General features: G+C 41.0%; 1 protein-coding gene across 2 annotated transcripts in view; it reads right to left on the reverse strand.

Annotated features, from left to right (window-relative positions):
- Window positions 1-16,722, reverse strand: part of RBM28 (RNA binding motif protein 28) — a 33,428-nt gene that overhangs the window by 15,460 nt on the left and 1,246 nt on the right. For both annotated transcript variants that reach the window (XM_040259581.1, XM_040259580.1), the window contains exons 2-12: window positions 13,935-14,093; window positions 13,543-13,637; window positions 13,007-13,082; window positions 12,498-12,590; window positions 11,430-11,501; window positions 10,637-10,805; window positions 10,326-10,468; window positions 6,144-6,216; window positions 3,911-4,020; window positions 1,292-1,365; window positions 149-284 (exon numbers count right to left, since the gene is read on the reverse strand). In XM_040259581.1, coding sequence (XP_040115515.1) covers window positions 149-284; window positions 1,292-1,365; window positions 3,911-4,020; window positions 6,144-6,216; window positions 10,326-10,468; window positions 10,637-10,805; window positions 11,430-11,501; window positions 12,498-12,590; window positions 13,007-13,082; window positions 13,543-13,637; window positions 13,935-14,093 — 1,200 coding nt within the window. The remainder of the gene's footprint in view (window positions 1-148; window positions 285-1,291; window positions 1,366-3,910; window positions 4,021-6,143; window positions 6,217-10,325; window positions 10,469-10,636; window positions 10,806-11,429; window positions 11,502-12,497; window positions 12,591-13,006; window positions 13,083-13,542; window positions 13,638-13,934; window positions 14,094-16,722) is intronic.

Here is a 16,722-nt window from a genome sequence, read left to right on the forward strand (position 1 = left end):
AAGTACAATAATAATAGTATACCACCATTAAAGAGGGTGCAGGGCTTTTAATTTGAAACATGCTCCAAACGTACTACTGTCAGGTTGCTGTCATGGCAAGTGGCCAGCTACTCCGGAGCCTGGTTCCCCTCTCCCTGCCACTACTCACAGCCTTCTCGGGCCAGGTAGAGGTTACGGGTCCCAGTCGGCTTCTTCACCTTCTTTGTCCGGAGTTTTGCAGCCTCATCACGGGTCACTGCCAAGTCAACCTTAAGTTGCCGGCCATCCAGTTTAAGTCCGCCACCCTGAAACAGATTGCGACCTCTCTCTTAAAATTCATGATGAGCAGAAACTAAGCCCCTGACAAGGAGCACCAAGGAAAGGGAAAACAGCAAACCCCCATTGTTGTGTGGACCCCCGCCGCTAGGATGTTTTAGGCCAGCCGGATGCAAGTGGATCACTGAGCTGAACAGTATTTAGCACAGCTGTGCAAAGACCACATGTTCATTTGTTTTCAGGGAGTTGATTAGTCCCAAAGTAGGACCAAATTAAGAAAAACGACCTGTAAACAGGCAAATTTTTAGTATGCTAAAGAAAGCTAATGAAATAGTAGTGATAACTCTACTCATGAGAATTTAAGAGACAATGGCAATACACGATAACTCAGCTCAAAACAATTTATACTTGGTTATAGAATACACAGAAAAATTCTCTATCACCTACACACTTTCTCTCTCAAACATTTACTCCACTTCATAGATGGCCTTAATCCCTTCTTGTCCCAGTCTTTCACGCCATCAGCCTAGGATAGAGACTGACATAAGAAACTGACCCATAATATAGATTATTATACCTACTTCCTCACCTATAAAGGATTACTCATCTTATAAACACCTATAGGACTGATGTGAGGATTAAACAAGGTCATGCATGTAAAGCTCAGTGCCTAACACACACTCTGCTGTGCTTAGTCCCACAGTCGTGTCTGACTCTTTGTGACCCCATGGACTGTAGCCCACCACACTCCTCTGTCCATGAGATTCTCCAGGAAAGAATACTGGAGTGGGTTGCCATGCCTTCTTGCAGGGGAGCTTCCCCACCCAGGGATCAAACCCAGGTCTCACGTACTGTAGGCAGATTCTTTACCATCTGAGACACCAGGGAAGTCCTAACACACACTATGTATTCAATAAGTCTTAGCTTTATTATTTTCATATCATTGACAATAATAATAAAGTTTTGTGGAAATATCAGCTGTTGCCCCTGGGAGGCAAGCACCTAAATTACAGAGTAAAGGAAATGTCTTCCTTACCTCGGCCTCTGGAGAAGCAGCTTCAAGGCATTTTTGGGCTGCTTCTTGAGTCATGAACTGGGCAAATGCACAGCCTGCACAGAGAGACAAAACTAAGTGGGATCCCAGACTCGCACGGCCCACCTGGAAGCCAAAGACAACACTATGCATGGTGGCAGCCTGACATGAAGTAGAAGGGGGAGTAGCATCCTGTGTTAAGTACAATGAAACTTAACTGAAAAGCACTGTGTCCAGCACCAGGGATTCCAGACAGGCAAGACAGCACACCTGCTCATGATGAAATTTTATTATTATTGCCTTCATCTTTTCTAATGCTTCTTAGAAACTTTAGTCGCACCATCTCATGCAATGAAAAATATCCACAAGAAATACTAGAGAAATCCCAGCCTAATGTTTCAGTATCACATTCTACGTGCTTGTTAGAGGACTAAAAAAAAGAAGCAGCAATCACTTAAGTCTGAAACTACAGATATCTCACTGTCATCAGAGTCCCTAAGGAGGCATCAGATGAGGGCAGGTCTAGTTCCTGGAGTAAAAGTCCCTGGCCTCTATCCTGTGAATATAGTGGTGAACTGGAAAGTCATGAGCTCAGCTTTTGACTCCTGCTATAGAATTTCCACAGGCATACCTTTCACTGGTTAGAGGCAGGACCTATCAACTATCCTAATCTTTTGCTTTTGATAAAAAGCAGCTTTTATAAGGAAAAAAAAAGTTGACTTTATAGTAAACTAAAAAAAAAAAAATTAAGTTCCATAATATTTTGTTAACATTCCTATAAACCTTAATTCTTTCCTCACAGAGGAAGGCAGTGCCGTATTGCCTAGAGCTACTGGGGCACTGACCTTTTGCCCCTCTAAGAATGAATGGCAGCCAACTAACTGCAAGGACACATGCGGCAGGCCAACCCAAAGGCCACGTCTAGTGAGGTTTTCCCTGCCTCCTGCAGGCAGAGCTAAGTACCCCTGCATCCCTCCCCTGCCCCCACACTCCACCCCAGCCATCCTCCACTCCTATTTCTATTACGGATGTCAGGAAGCATCTCCCTCAAAAGACTTGAACGTCTCAGGAAGAAAGCTCATGTTTCTTGGCTGTTTCTACATCCAAAGCATGTACCATAACATCCACCATTAGTAGATACTAAATAGGAAGCAACAAGTAATACAGAAAGAAGTCCAATATGAAGAAAATGAGGTGGGTTCTTCTCTCTGAATGGGTAAGAATATTATCATAGGAATTTCCAGGGTATCTACTGGGTCAGTTTTAACACTTCCCCAAAAGTCTTCAGATAATACTTAGCCCTTTCAGGCAGCAAAATAGCAACTAACAGGGATGAGGGGTAGGAGGCAGCCAAAGCTGTGTGAGTAGGCAGAAAGTGCCAGGAAAATCTAATATGAGCTAGGGAAAGACAACATATCATGGGGGGGAAAAAAAAAACTATGCTTATTAAAACCATTAACTCTCAGCTAACATTAACAGACCAAGAAAGAGACTGAGCAATTCAACCACAGACTCCATTCTAAAAATGTCAACCCAATACATTAGGGCACTCAGAAAGAGAAAAAAGAGATGACCAAAGTCAAGCAGTATCAGACAGTCCTTGCAACATTCTACGCAATTCTAGTTGCCCATTTTCAGAAAAATAAAAATGGAGAAGGTCCAAGAAGTATAATTGAGTATCAGAGCTAAAGGCATCTTAAGTGATTACTCTAGTTGAACCCACTCATTTTACAAATAAGGAACGGAAGCCTACAGTGGTTAAATGGGTGCCAAAAAATCACCCAGCTGGTGATTTAGCTGGGATTAGACCCCTAACCTAACCTTTCCATTATACTACCTCATTTTACATCTTCTAAAGCTAATGAAACTAAAAATGATCAGGTTTCATCAAGATGGAAAATAAGATTTAGAATGGAAGTAATTAATCCATAGATAGGCTCCAGAGAGCTTCAAAACACTCAGAAATGGCACTTTTATGAGGATAGGGTTCAGAGTTCTTGCTAGATCTCAAAGGGATCAAGAACCAGAATGAATTAAAAAGTCACTGCTTTAGCAGAACAATTGCACTTGATAAAAATCAAAGATTATGAATGGGTTGAAAAGATGCTTATCTAACAACAGTATATTAGAATGAGGAGTGGTCAACCTTTAGCTCAAAAGAAACGGCTTAGGGAAAAAAACAAACCAGCACCACCACTAAGGCAGGCTTCTGCTTTTCCTTTTGACTGTTGGCATTGCAACAAAGTTTCCATCAGCTTCCCTCACTAACAAAAGCAACTGAAAAATAGCTCCCTAATTTCAAGCACTGTGGAATGATTAATACCCATGAGATGCTATCACATTTGAAATTCAAAGAACAACAAATGGAATTCATTACCCTAAAGTAAATAAGCAAGAGCTTAAAAAGCTTAGACAAAATTATGGCTGGCAAAACCATGACAGATGCTGAGTTTGACATCACTGGAAGACAACCTCAGAATGTCCTTGGTGCTTCTATGGATCACAGAAACTTGGATGATGGTGGACCCCTCGGAGGGCACACATTATGCCCTCATGTAACCTAGTCAGTGCCCATGGCAGTGGTCTCAATCCTTTTGGCCCTAACCAGATGACAGCAAATACCTTTAGAATGCTCTGTGTCTGGATGCAAGACGATGCGGACATATTTAAGATCTCCAAATTGCTGCAGGAGCTCTCCAAGGTCTTCTTCCTCTGAGTCGAAGGACAGGTTTCTATGGAGGACAATCAGGCCACAAGAGAGCTCAATTACAAAAGTGAGACCCTGCGCTCCAGTACAAGGTGAATGAGTCAGACATCATCTGGAGTGGTTCCTTGGAACCACCCTCCCCAAGGATACCCCCACTAGCCAGGCTACCGATGTAAGACTCTGGCCATTGGCCATAACCTACTGAACTTCCTCTGTTAATCAGATTCTCTCTCCCAGGAATATAAAACTTGAACACACATGTACAAAGACCAGAAGTTGCAGATACAGATTTATCTCAAAACAGCAGTGTGGGGAGCTGAAAATGTTCTGTAACATATATATGTATCTCCACATATAAAGGTATATGTATATCTGTGGCTATATATATGAAAAATGTCACTGGATTGTACACATACTTTACAGAATACATGTTATACCTTAACAAGGGATAAAACAAGAATGAGTGTCTTCAGAGAAAGGATCACACAGTCTTCCACAGCAAAGGACCCAGCAAAGGTCCCTTTCTGAGGTTTGCTCTTTGACAACTTTGATTCTGTGAGCTACCCTAACGTTCATCAGACAAACCAGGTTTTTCACTTAAATTGGCCAAAATTAGTCTCCCTTAGAACCAAAAGACTGACAGCAAATGAGAAATCAAACATCTCTCAATGTCTTTTCTGTACTCCTATGAAATCTAGGTTTCAGTTAAAACTTTACAAAAGTCAGAAAATCCTTCAAAATAGTAACTCAAAACCAAACATAGTAAAGTTTATTAGCTAAGTACAAAAAAAAAAAAAAAAGAGGGAGAGAGAAAGAAAACTACTATTTCCCTTGATGGGATTAAAAAATGTTAAAAGGAGGTTTTGTTCTACTAAATTTCAACACAGTGTAAAGGTTTTTAACCCATTTATACACAGCCTTCCAGGGGCAAGAAAAAGAGTTCCAAATAAATGTCTACAATTTTACTTCTCTTTTGCTCAATTAACAGCTCCATAAACAGTTTTATCTTATTGAGCAACCAAGATAAAAAAGATTTTCTGCAATAAGACACATCCTAGCTACATTATTGCTTCTAATTTGCCTCATCATGTTCATAGCCTTCTCTCTTCCATCCCTTTACTTTCCTAAGTTCTCTTTAAATTAAAAGATGTGTAAGGAAGGGAATCCTTGGTACTGAGGTCACAGGCTTCTAAGTGTGACATTCCTCATTCCTATTACACAGAATCCTTTACAAACATGAAATTGTTTATATGGAAATTCCAAATAACACAAAAGAAAAAGAAAAATGGAGACATGCTATAAAGGAAGAAAATGGGCTACAGCACAGCACGTATAAGCTGAAATCATCCCTGTTAAGTATTTACGATACGAACACACGCGTGGGTATTCCTTGAGTAGTGATGAAAGTTAATTTTGTGTGTATGTCTTTTTGCCTATTCATTTCCTAAATTTCCCACAATAAACATAAATTACTTGCATAATGAAGACCATCTTTAAAAGACTGTACAAGAGAATAAAACAGAAATCTCTAAAATAAGACTCAAATAGCCCTAGCAAAAATGGTACTCAAGAAAGGACGAAAAGGCCACTGAGGTGTGCCAAGGACATCCCGACTTCCTGAAAATGCCAACCTACGGCAGTCAGTGCGACTGAAACAGCAAAGGCAACGTGACACGGTATCCCCTTCTCTCGGTTTTCCAGGAAACAGACGGGATGCTTCACTTTATGGACATGACTTTAGATCAGTCAAGCGTGAGGAGAGAATTAGGGACAAGAGGTACAATCCCTCCCCAGCACTCACCCTAAAACAAAGGCCAGAAGCAAGACGCTTCTATTAATAATAGTTGAAGAATTCATTTGTTCCAATGACGCCACCCCAATTACAAAGAATGACATCTAAATGGGGACAAGATACAAAGACCCCTGCTGTTTACCTCCTGTGTGTAGTTGATTCTCCTACACGTTTCTCCGTGTGTGCTACGTTCCTAGGCAGATGTGCTGGTGGTCTTACATGCATCTAACTTTTTGGCCTAGCTAACAGAATTAGTGAAAAAAAGAGAAGAAGAAGAAAGGAAGGGAGAGAGGAAGAAGAGAAGAAAAACGTATGAAGGCAACAGAAACAGCAGTTCTCCAGATAGAAAGTCATACCTGATAAAGACAGTCTTCCCTTCATTCACATCAGAGGGTAATTTCCTCTTCTTCCTCTTCTTCTTCAACACTTCCATATTCAAAGTAAAAAGAAAAGCAACAAACTGAATTTAGGACTAGCGCAAGCCTTACAACAAAGAGCTGAGTTGTAAATATATAAAGATCTTACAGAAATTACGAAGAAATCCAATTAAAAATGAACAAAGGATATGCAACCAAATATATGAAAATGCTCAAATTCGCTCAGAATTAAAGAAAGACACAGCACCAGAAATGAGATATTATTTTTCACCGAAGATTGGCAAAAATCAAAAAAGACAGACGAAATTCATTGTGGTAAGGGTGTGGGGGAAAATTAGAGAGAAAGAGATTCCCCTACACTGTCTGATGGTAAACTTCCTAGAAATGTAAAATGTAGAACATCCGAAGAGAAAAAAAAATACATTCACATAGACAAATACACATTACACTTTACACCAGTGCATATACATTCATGTTTTAGCTTACAAAAGTATTATATTAACTACCCTCAGATACACAAGAAACTCTGTTTGTCTGGTGGTTTACTTGCTAAGTGTGTCCAACTCTTCCGACTCCATGGATTGTAGCCCATCAGGTTGTCTCTGGGAAAGGGCCTTAAGTGGCTGTGGATTTGGGTTTAAGGGAGATTCATTGATTTTAGGAATTGACATATATGCTTATATATATGAAGAAAATTTCTGGAAGGATACAAAAGAAATAACAGAGGCTACTTTGGGGGAGCGACTGAACAGAACTGAACTTTGGGGGACTGCTGGGTGGACTGGTGAGGAACTTTTACTTTTCTGTGTTACACCCTTTTGCACCACACATATATTTTAAATTGATTTTCTCTCATTAGTGTCTATCAGTCATTTTTCCAAGTGAAGAAGAGACAGCTGAATCTGGCTGCAGAATGAAAGGTCTCTCAGTCCTCTCAGTGTAAAAGCGTCTTTGCTTCTAAGGTGTCTACCATTCTCTCCTCATAGAAAAAGTTTATTTCCTCAGATTTCTCATATGGTCAAATCAACATGCCAGACTTACAAAAAAGGGAGAAGGGAGACCTGATTAGCGAATAAAAACCTCCAAGGAAACCAAAGGACCACTTACTGACCACTCTTGATTCTGTAATGACCTGCCACACTCAATAAATAAGTGGAGTTTAAACCCAACATTCTTGATGAGAGTAGTAATATGTTTTCGTTACAGTTTTACAAAATGCCCCAGGAGGTCCCTTATCCCCATTTCAATTCAAAATTGTTGTTTATATTCTACTACTGACAGAGAACAGTAACAATGATAATATTGGTAGTCATTAGCAGTACAGATAATTTAATCTTCACAATCCTATGTGGTTACTAGAGCCATTTTATAGATGAAGAAACTGAGGTATAAAGAGGTTAAGTAACCTGCCCCAACGTCATACCTCAAGATAGGAGCAGAGACAAGATTTGTAACTCTTTGCTAAACAAGCTGCACCTGTGATCTCTAGGAAACATGGGGTTTTATTTTCTTAATTCACTCCTGTTCACCCAGTATCCAGCACTGCAGGCATTCTGAGTATCTGCTGTCTGAATAAATCTAGGTGTGTATATCAGAAAAAATATCAACAACCTCAGATATGCACATGATACCACTCTAATGGCAGAAACAGAAGAGGAACTAAAGAGCCCTTGAAGAGGGTGAGAGAGGAGAGTGAAAAAGCAGGCCTAAAACTCAACATTCAAAAAACTAATTTCATGGCATCTGGTCCCATCACTTCATGCCAAATAGATGGGGAAAAAGTCGAATCAGTGACATATTTTATTTTCTTGGGTTCCAAAATCACTGCAGATGGTGAATGTAGCCATCAAGATGCTTGTTCCCTGGGAAAAAAGCTATGACAAACCTGGACAGCGTATTAAAAAGCAGAGACATCACTTTCCTGACAAAGGTCTGTATAGTCAAAGCTATGGTTTTCCCAGTAGTGTCAGTCATTCAGTCGTGTCTGACTCTTTGCGACCCCAAGACTAGCTCGCCAGGCTCCTCTGTCCATGAGATTCTCCAGGCAAGAATACTGGAGTGGGTTGCCATTCCCTTTTCCAGAGGGTTCGACCCAGGGATCGAACCCAAGTCTCCTGCATTGCAGGCAAATTCTTTACCATCTGAGCTACAGAGAAATCAGCTGGACCATAAAGAAAGCTGAGCACCCAAAAATTGATGCTTTTGAACTGTGGTGTTAGAGAAGACTCTTGAGAGTTTCTTGGACTGCAAGGAGATCAAACCAGTCAATCCTAAAGGAAATCAGTCCTGAATATTCATTGGAAGGACTGATGCTGAAGCTCCAATACTTTGGCCACCTGATGCAAAGAACTGACTCTGGAAAAGAGCCTGATGCTGGGAAAAATCGAAGGTGGGAGAAGGGGACAACAGAGGATGAGACAGTTGGATGGCATCGCCAATGAACATGAGTTTGAGTAAACTCCGGGAGATGGTGAAGGACAGGGAAGCCTGGCGTGCTGCAGTCCATGGGGTCACAAAGAGGCAAACACAACTGAGCAACTGAACAACAGTTAAAAAAGAAAAGGTACATTTTTCTATCCTGACAGGTTCAAAAATCACTGTCACATGCAGCATCTATTGCAACAGTTCAAAGAGCAAACACGTGGGCATTTATTTGCACACAATTTGGAAGGGTATGCACAGAATAACATTCATTCATCAGTTTCAAATTTGTTTATCTACATTAAAAAAAAAAAAAAACCTCTGCAAATGCAGAAGTGTTTGTTGGTCTTTGCTTGTTTTCTTGCCAATTCTTTGGGACTGAAAGTCATGGAGCCAGATCAAACTTTCAGGAGAACAAGGATTTTTTTTTTTTTTTTTCAGTTTGAAGTTTAACATTAGTAGGTGTTCAATAAGTGTTTCTTTTAAGTGAATGAAGAGGAGAGGGGACTTGTTTTGCTGAACTGAATGGAGCAGTGGAATGCCAAGGTTACATTCTAGTTAGCAGAACTCAAAAACTGCCTCTACATCCATCCTAGTTACCGCTAAAGCCAGAAGATTCTATCAGCAGCCATCTCACATCTAACTTGATGAGACTCACACATTTTTTAGAAGACTGTTGGAGGAGGCCATAAAAAGAAGACAGTAGCAACAAAGGCAACTAGTATCACTGAGAGTCTACTGTAGGGAAGGTACTCTTCTAAATGTCAGGAGATGAGGACCTCTGATATCCAATCACAGATGAAGTAATGAGGACACCAGAGGCAAGGGCTTAACAGACCCATACAGCTGGAAATAAGAGAGTCAGGGCTTGAACCCACGTGATGTGACTCCCAAGCCCATGCAATAAAAGGCAGAGATGACTGCTAAAAAGACCTGAGCTTTTCCAGATAAAAAATTCTGAATTCAGTAGTTTGCTGCTATAATAATGGATTACTTTATTGCTGTTGTTAGTCTCCATCCTGGAAGGTGTCAGTGACTCAAGTACCTCTGATTTTGAGTAGCATATACTAAGCTGAGTTTCTGGGGTTTGCTAACACTGTTGTTGTTTTGGTAACTATGTTGTGTCTGACTCTTTTGCCACCCTACGAGCTGCAGCCCACCAGGCTCCTCTGTCCCTGGGATTTCCCAGGCAAGAATACTGGAATGGGTTGCCATTTCCTTCTCCACTGCTAACACTGTAGATACTTCAAATAATACCTCTTAATCACTGAGGGGGAAAAACACCCTTTTGGGGTTTTCAAATCTACTTCATATAATTTGTTGTTTACAGACAACAGCAAGAATGGAAAAATACAGCAGGGATGGGAAAATGAGTTTGTCACATTTAATAGAATGTAATTTTAGTACAAAAATAAAATAATTGGATTAATAAAAGAGGACCTACTTTGGTGGCAGGATGCAATATCCTGTTTATCCAGTTATTCATTCAACATGGATAATTCAGAGACAGAGAGAGGCAGGACCTCAGCAGTAAGCTAGGTTTTAAATTCCCTAAGAATTTTAATCCTCAAAACCACTCCAAACTCATTTAAAAACAAAAATATCTTTAGAAGAAAGGAATATAAAGGTTTCACTTTCAGCATTTAAACCCAAGTTTGACAGAGGCCTGAGTAGAACTGATGCCCATTTCTCAGTAAACTATTTCAAATTTAAAGGTGTCTACAAAAAGTCCAGGCAAACCTTCCTCCTCTTGCTCTTCACTGCTGGTATCACTCTGAGCCAGGTCCTCTCCACCATCAATACTATCTCTTTCCTCCAGGTCGCTGCCGTCATCAGAATGCTCCTCGTCACTGCTTTCTGCAGGTGCTGGCTTCTTCACTGCCCTGCAATGGCACAGATCAGAACTGAGGTTCTGGGCTGAGAGGGGGCCCTATCCAACTTCACCACTCAGGCCAATTCTCCAGTGTTCGGGCCAGGGAAAGAGACCATCTTCCTCTTAGGGACAGTCCTAAATCTTCCTCTGTTGTCTCAGAACACACTGAGCCACTTACCTCTTGTGAATCTGTACAGACTTGGGCAGCTTAGATGCTTTATCCTCCTCCTCATCGTCCTCGTCATCATCAGAACCACTCTCATTCTCCTCCTCCTCCATATCCTCTTCTTCCCTGCCATTCTCTTGACCCAATTCCTGATGTTCAGGTTCAGGCCTCTTCTCCTCACCTTCATAGTCGATAAAGAACGTTAGGAATTCATCAAGTATCCAAAACAAGGTCATTTAAACAAGAGTACCTAATCCCCCAAGTTACTGGTTCTTATAGTCTTACAGACCCTCATATATCTACCCAACAGGAGAAAGTATGAGAAAAAAAAAAAAGGCAAAAAACAAACAACAAAAACCCCTCATCCCTGAGGTTTCCTTCAGGCTGTTCCATTCATCAGAAGCCTTAAGGTTAACCTGGCTCAGCAACTGAGCCTCTGCAAACAGTCCACCACTGTGTGCCACGGCCAGCACAGGGAACACTCTGGAGCCCAGCCATGAGCTTTAACCTCTGTGAGTTCTGTTCTCTGAGCTCCTGATGGCTTAAAAGCCAATTGTTTTCTAAATAAAACTCAGGTCTTAAGCTTCCCTATTTATAATGTTCCATTACTCCGTATTATGAAAGCTGGGAAAGGACAGCAAATAGTAGGGATAATGACCTTGGGCTCCACTACTCACATCCACATCGAGGAGTGAGCTTAGACTCAAAAGGTCCTGTTTTGGGACCAGATCACCAGATGATACAATGCGGACTGACACACAGTTAGGACACATAGCCCCTCCTACTCAACACCACTGCACCTTACCTGGGACAGAAGTAGACTGTGTGTTTTTATATTTATCCTTTGCCACAGCCCAATCCACAGCCACTGTCCGCCCTGTCAGACACAAAAGTAGCATCAGAAAGGCGTTCTTCTCTTTAACATTCCTATTTCCTATAAACAACTTCCTAGTCATCAAAGACAGTAATGGAACCAAAGGAGGCAGATAAACTGCAGATTCAGAGGCTGTTGGTCCTAAAACAAAACTCCTGGTAGGTGTCTATTTTTTAACCCTTAACCTTTTTTTATCAATGAACAGAAGTTTTGCCTTTCTACATAGTCACTACACCTGGAATAAAATATAGACTAAAAAAAATAAAGCGTTAGTACAGTGCTTCTAGTTAGATCAAGTTTCCAGTTATATTAGCAAGAGGGAAAACAGACATTCTGGAATAATTTGCACATTACTCAGAAGTTAGGAAGTCTCCAATCCCTTCTTTAGGCATAGTACCTGGTAAATTAATACCCAGAGTAACCTCAAGGTCAGTTTCAGTTCAGTTCAGTCGCTCAGTCATGTCCGACTCTTTGTGACTCCATGAATCGCAGCACGCCAGGCCTCCCTGTCCATCACCAACTCCCAGAGTTCACTCAAACTCATGTCAATCAAGTCAGTGATGCCATTCAGCCATCTCATCCTCTGTCGTCTCCTTCTCCTCCTGCCCCCAACCCCTCCCAGCATCAGAGTCTTTTCCAATGAGTCAGCCCACATATGCTGAATAGGGATCATAATCAAGAAGGAAGAATGTGCTAATCCCACATCCCCTAGACAGCAATCTGCCTGTATATTAATAATTATTTCAGCAATGGTTTTTCATTAAGAGATTTAAAGGACACTCATCACCGAAAAAAGAAAAAGAGAAGGCTGGGAAGGGTCCTGTCGAGGTTAACCCTAAGATCAAGTCCTAAGAACAGTTCACCAAAGCAGCTTCTATATTAGCAGTGAAACTCTCAACAAGGCAAACACCTTTCAGAAATGTAGAAAGCGGATTACTGTGTTAATCTGCATGAACACCAGAAATATCTGAGTCAACAGTATGGACACAGAAATCTTACCTTTTATCTCTTTCATGTTCATGCCTTTGAGAGCCTTTCCTGCTTCTAGGAGGTTTTTGAACTGAACAAAAGCAAAACCACGCATCTTTCCATCTGTGTGCAAACATAACAAAGAAATTAGAGGTAGCAGGAGGAACCAACAGACACTAAAAAGGCCTATACAGCAACCTGGACTGGAGAGAAGGCTCAAATCTTGCCAGCCAGTCAGCCCCCTGCCCAAAGCAAGAGGCTTTATTCTGCTGACGTTAGCCTGACACAGGCTCAGGAGAGCAATGCATTTAACTCCTCTTCTAAAAGGAGTTCTGATCAAACTAAAAAAACCATCTGAGGAATAAACATTGTTCTGTGTCAAGCACTATACTTATATATATATCATATCATCTGGGGCTTGGAGAGTATGACCCAAAACTTCTATTTCTATTTCAAATAGTCCTTAGTTGAAAGGTGACATGGAAAAACACCATTATGTAAAATCATCTAATCCACATAAAATAAAGCTTGGCAGGTACCTGGTTTCCTAGGGATATTTACTTCCAGGATAGTTCCAAACTGAGAAAATACTATCTTCAAGTCATCCTCTGAGCACTGAAGTGGAAAGTGAGAAAGAAAGAGATGTTATCACAGCAAATAAATATAAAACATCAACTATTAAATTAGTTCACTGGAAGTGAATTAGTTAATGTGTGTCAAGCTGAGTATTTTTACTCCTTTTAAAATTTTGAGACTAGGACATCAAACATTCCCAAGTAGAGGACATCTTGCTTTGTACCTAAAAGGTAAAAAGGACAGACATGAGAGAGCTTGTCCTCCTCTCCCAATCTCAGCAGTAGTTTCTGCAAAAGGAAGACATCTTCATGCTTTTTGTCCTCAATAAATTCTTGTTTATACAGGCCCATTTTCTGAATTCAACACTGCTAAAGTTCATTCCCAGGAGGAATGAAGCCCAATTATACCACCCTGGTGGGGAGTTCAACCAGCAAGCCAGCAAGCAGGCCTTGGCTCCAAGAGCCTTCAGAACACTCACTGTTAGTTTTCTCTCTCTTACCTTAAAGCTCAGGTTTCGAATAATTAATCTGGCTTTCTTATCTGCCACTTTGGCTTTTTTAGGCTTCAGCTCCTTCTTTGGGGACTCTGAATTTTCTGAAAAATAACAGGCAATGAAGTAAGTCTGTAATCCTCTCAGCCCAGAATATCACAGGAAAGAAGTACTAGCAACAGAAGGCATTTATCACAGGGTTATGTATGGCAATGCCCAGCAACACCAGGTTTTCCAAACTCATAAGTAAACAAAAGACTAAAATGAGTAACAAAACACACTGGATGATTCTGGACATCAAGAGAAAATTCAGGAAGCTTTTAAGTCTAGATGCCACCCCCAGCCAATCCACTGCCCCCTCAATCCTGGGGGAAAACTCCTTTCAGTTACTAGAAACTCACCAGTTTTCCCCTTTTCCTTGGACTTATTTCTCAGTTTTTTCTTGGCAACGGTCACGTTGATCTTGCGGCCTTCAAAGGTGGTAATCTCCTTGAGGGCCCTCTGAACATCCTCCAGCATAGAAAAAGTGACATAGCCGAAGCCTCGACATGCCTTACTCCCTGGAACAGTATGGGGGGGGGGGAGGGGTTAACAGTAAGCCAAGATCTCTAAACCAGTAAATTCTCACAGCCCTAAACTGGCAGATATACAACCAGGCCAGCCAGTTACCAGTTGGCCAAAGTTCTCAAGAGGGAAAGAGACAAGATTAACATGAGAGCCCCCCGCCCCCCATCTCCTTTTTCCTCAAAATCTGTTAGGCTTTCTCTTCTAATGTGGTGTCTTGGCTGTTAGCTCCCTTTCTTCCATCTTTCCTGGTAATCTCAAGAATATGGAGGACCCATAATATGCATTACACCTCCAAAGAAGAACTCAACATCACACAGAACAAAACATCACCAGAGAAGGTAGGAAAGATAAGGATGGTAGCTTCAAAAACTACAATGAAATAATTCAGTTACCCCTCCTCAGAAAAGAGGACAGATCAGCAATGAATGCTGGGGGCCCTGAGAAAAGAACCTCAAACAATAAACACTGCTTCAGGAGCCTGCAGATACTATTACTGTTATTACCAAGCCTTAGAAATCAGTATCAAATTAAACCTTTCCAAAGCAGCTGAAAATCTCTTATCTCATTTTGTCAGAATATACCAAGAAGGGAAAAGCTGATATTATCATCGCTTTTTTCCAAAGGAATTGTTGAAGATGAACAGTTGCAAATGTCAACTGTAACCCACCTTTGCCCTTTCTGGTATGCTTTTTGTTTTTTTTTTTTTTTAGTTTAATATTTTTGTGTAGTAAAATTTTAAGTAATTTACTGCATCAAAAAAGAAAAAGACACACCAAGCAGTCTGCCTACTACCTGAAAAAGAAACAGAACTCCACACACTCTCCTTTACAACTACACACTAACCTGCTTTAGGGTGCAAGCCTTCTAACACAGGACGCTGAGCCACATAAACTGGCTAAAGTTGACACCTGGCACTAGGAAAGCATACTATATTTCTTTATCCTTGAAACTCCTTCTCACAAAAGCCTGCCCACTCACCTTTCAGAAAACAAGAACAAGAAAAATCAGGGCCCTTCCTGATCAGTACAACCAAAAATAAAAAGCAGCTGAAACGTGAAGGAGTTTGCTGACAAAAAAAAGCATGTGCTCACAAAAACACCGTCTGTTAAGAACAATTACAACAATACTGTGAAATTATTCCCATCTTAAAGAGGGTAAGTGGCACGTTCAAGTCACCACTACTGGTAAGACCTCATCTGCCACCCCCTTTCTCCCATCCTTTGAAGTAGAGTACTCAATACATTTGGCTGTCTAGACAGGAAAGCAGGTTTTTTATTGTTGCTGTTTAAAACGAATAGGAGCTTTTGTTAAAGATGCTGACTATGTACATAGCTACAGGTAAGGTTACACGTAGCCTATATTCTGAGGACCCAAAGAAGAATTCCTATTCAAAGGCCTGCTCTTTCCTGGAATGCAACCAACCATTGTAGAGCAGTGTTTCTCAGACTGGTTTGATGACCCACAGTAACAAATGTAATTTATAGTGGACCCAGTTGTTTATATACTGAAAAAAAAAAAGTCTTATGAAAACTTCTCCTTTACCATATATAGATATACTCCTATTTCATTAAAAACAAAACAAAACAAAACAAAAAATCTCGAGTTATGAGTCACGTAAGACCCACAAATGGACAATGATCTGCTGTTTAAGAAACACTGCTGTACAGCACTCTCATTCTCTCATTCGCCCATATCTATACTTAAAATGATAAAGGCCCCAGCTGTGTGTATAGCAATCAGAGCCATGTCAATGATCTTAAATCTAATTTCTGTTACTAAGAAACAAGAAGATAACGATGGAGTGATTATTAGCGCACTGTTAGCCTGCCTACTCACACACTCTGGTACCATGGGGGAAAGGAGGGGTACCCAAGATATTACTTCAAACCAGTTGCTAGCCTGAAAGGCAAGAAGGCAGCCACCTACTGCAACAGATTGATGACTTGGAAGGAAGCTAAATTTGTGTTCTGGGCAACATCAGGTGTCATGTAATATAGTCTAAGTAAGAAGAAGTGCTTCTACAATTAAAACCCTTACAATTCTTACTCATTCTAATACATGCTAACCCTCCTTCATAGTGATGCCATGAATATCATATAAAATGAGAGGCATATGGCAGTATTCCACAAGTCAGTAAATACCTCCCGTGGCTCAAGTCAAAACCCTTGGAGTCAGACTTGACACTTTTCTCAGACCCCAAATCTGATCCATATTCCAATCATGTTTTACCTTCTTCGCTGCTAGAGCACCTGGACCAACCTCATGACCTTTCACCTGGATTACCACAAGAGCCTAATACCTGGTCTCCTGGTTCCTGTCCTATTCTTAACGGCCTATTCTCAGCATGGCAGCCTCAGAGAATCTTTCAAAATGCAAGGCAGATTATATTCACTGCTCCCTGCTCAGAATCAGTGGTTTCCTATCTCAGAGTAAAAGTCAAAGTCCTTTTGATGGCCTGTAAGGTCCTACATGATCTGGAAGGACCAGGTGGCATCTGCTAATTCTCTTTCCTTCAATCAGTGCGCTCCAGTAACCCTGGTCTCGTCTATATTCCTCCAATATACTACACACACTCCTCTTCAGTATCCTTGAGCTCCCTCTGCCTAAGCTGTTCCTCGTACT

This window comes from Oryx dammah, unplaced genomic scaffold (assembly GCF_014754425.2).
Source record: "Oryx dammah isolate SB20612 unplaced genomic scaffold, SCBI_Odam_1.1 HiC_scaffold_18, whole genome shotgun sequence".
Classification (NCBI taxonomy): domain Eukaryota; kingdom Metazoa; phylum Chordata; class Mammalia; order Artiodactyla; family Bovidae; genus Oryx; species Oryx dammah.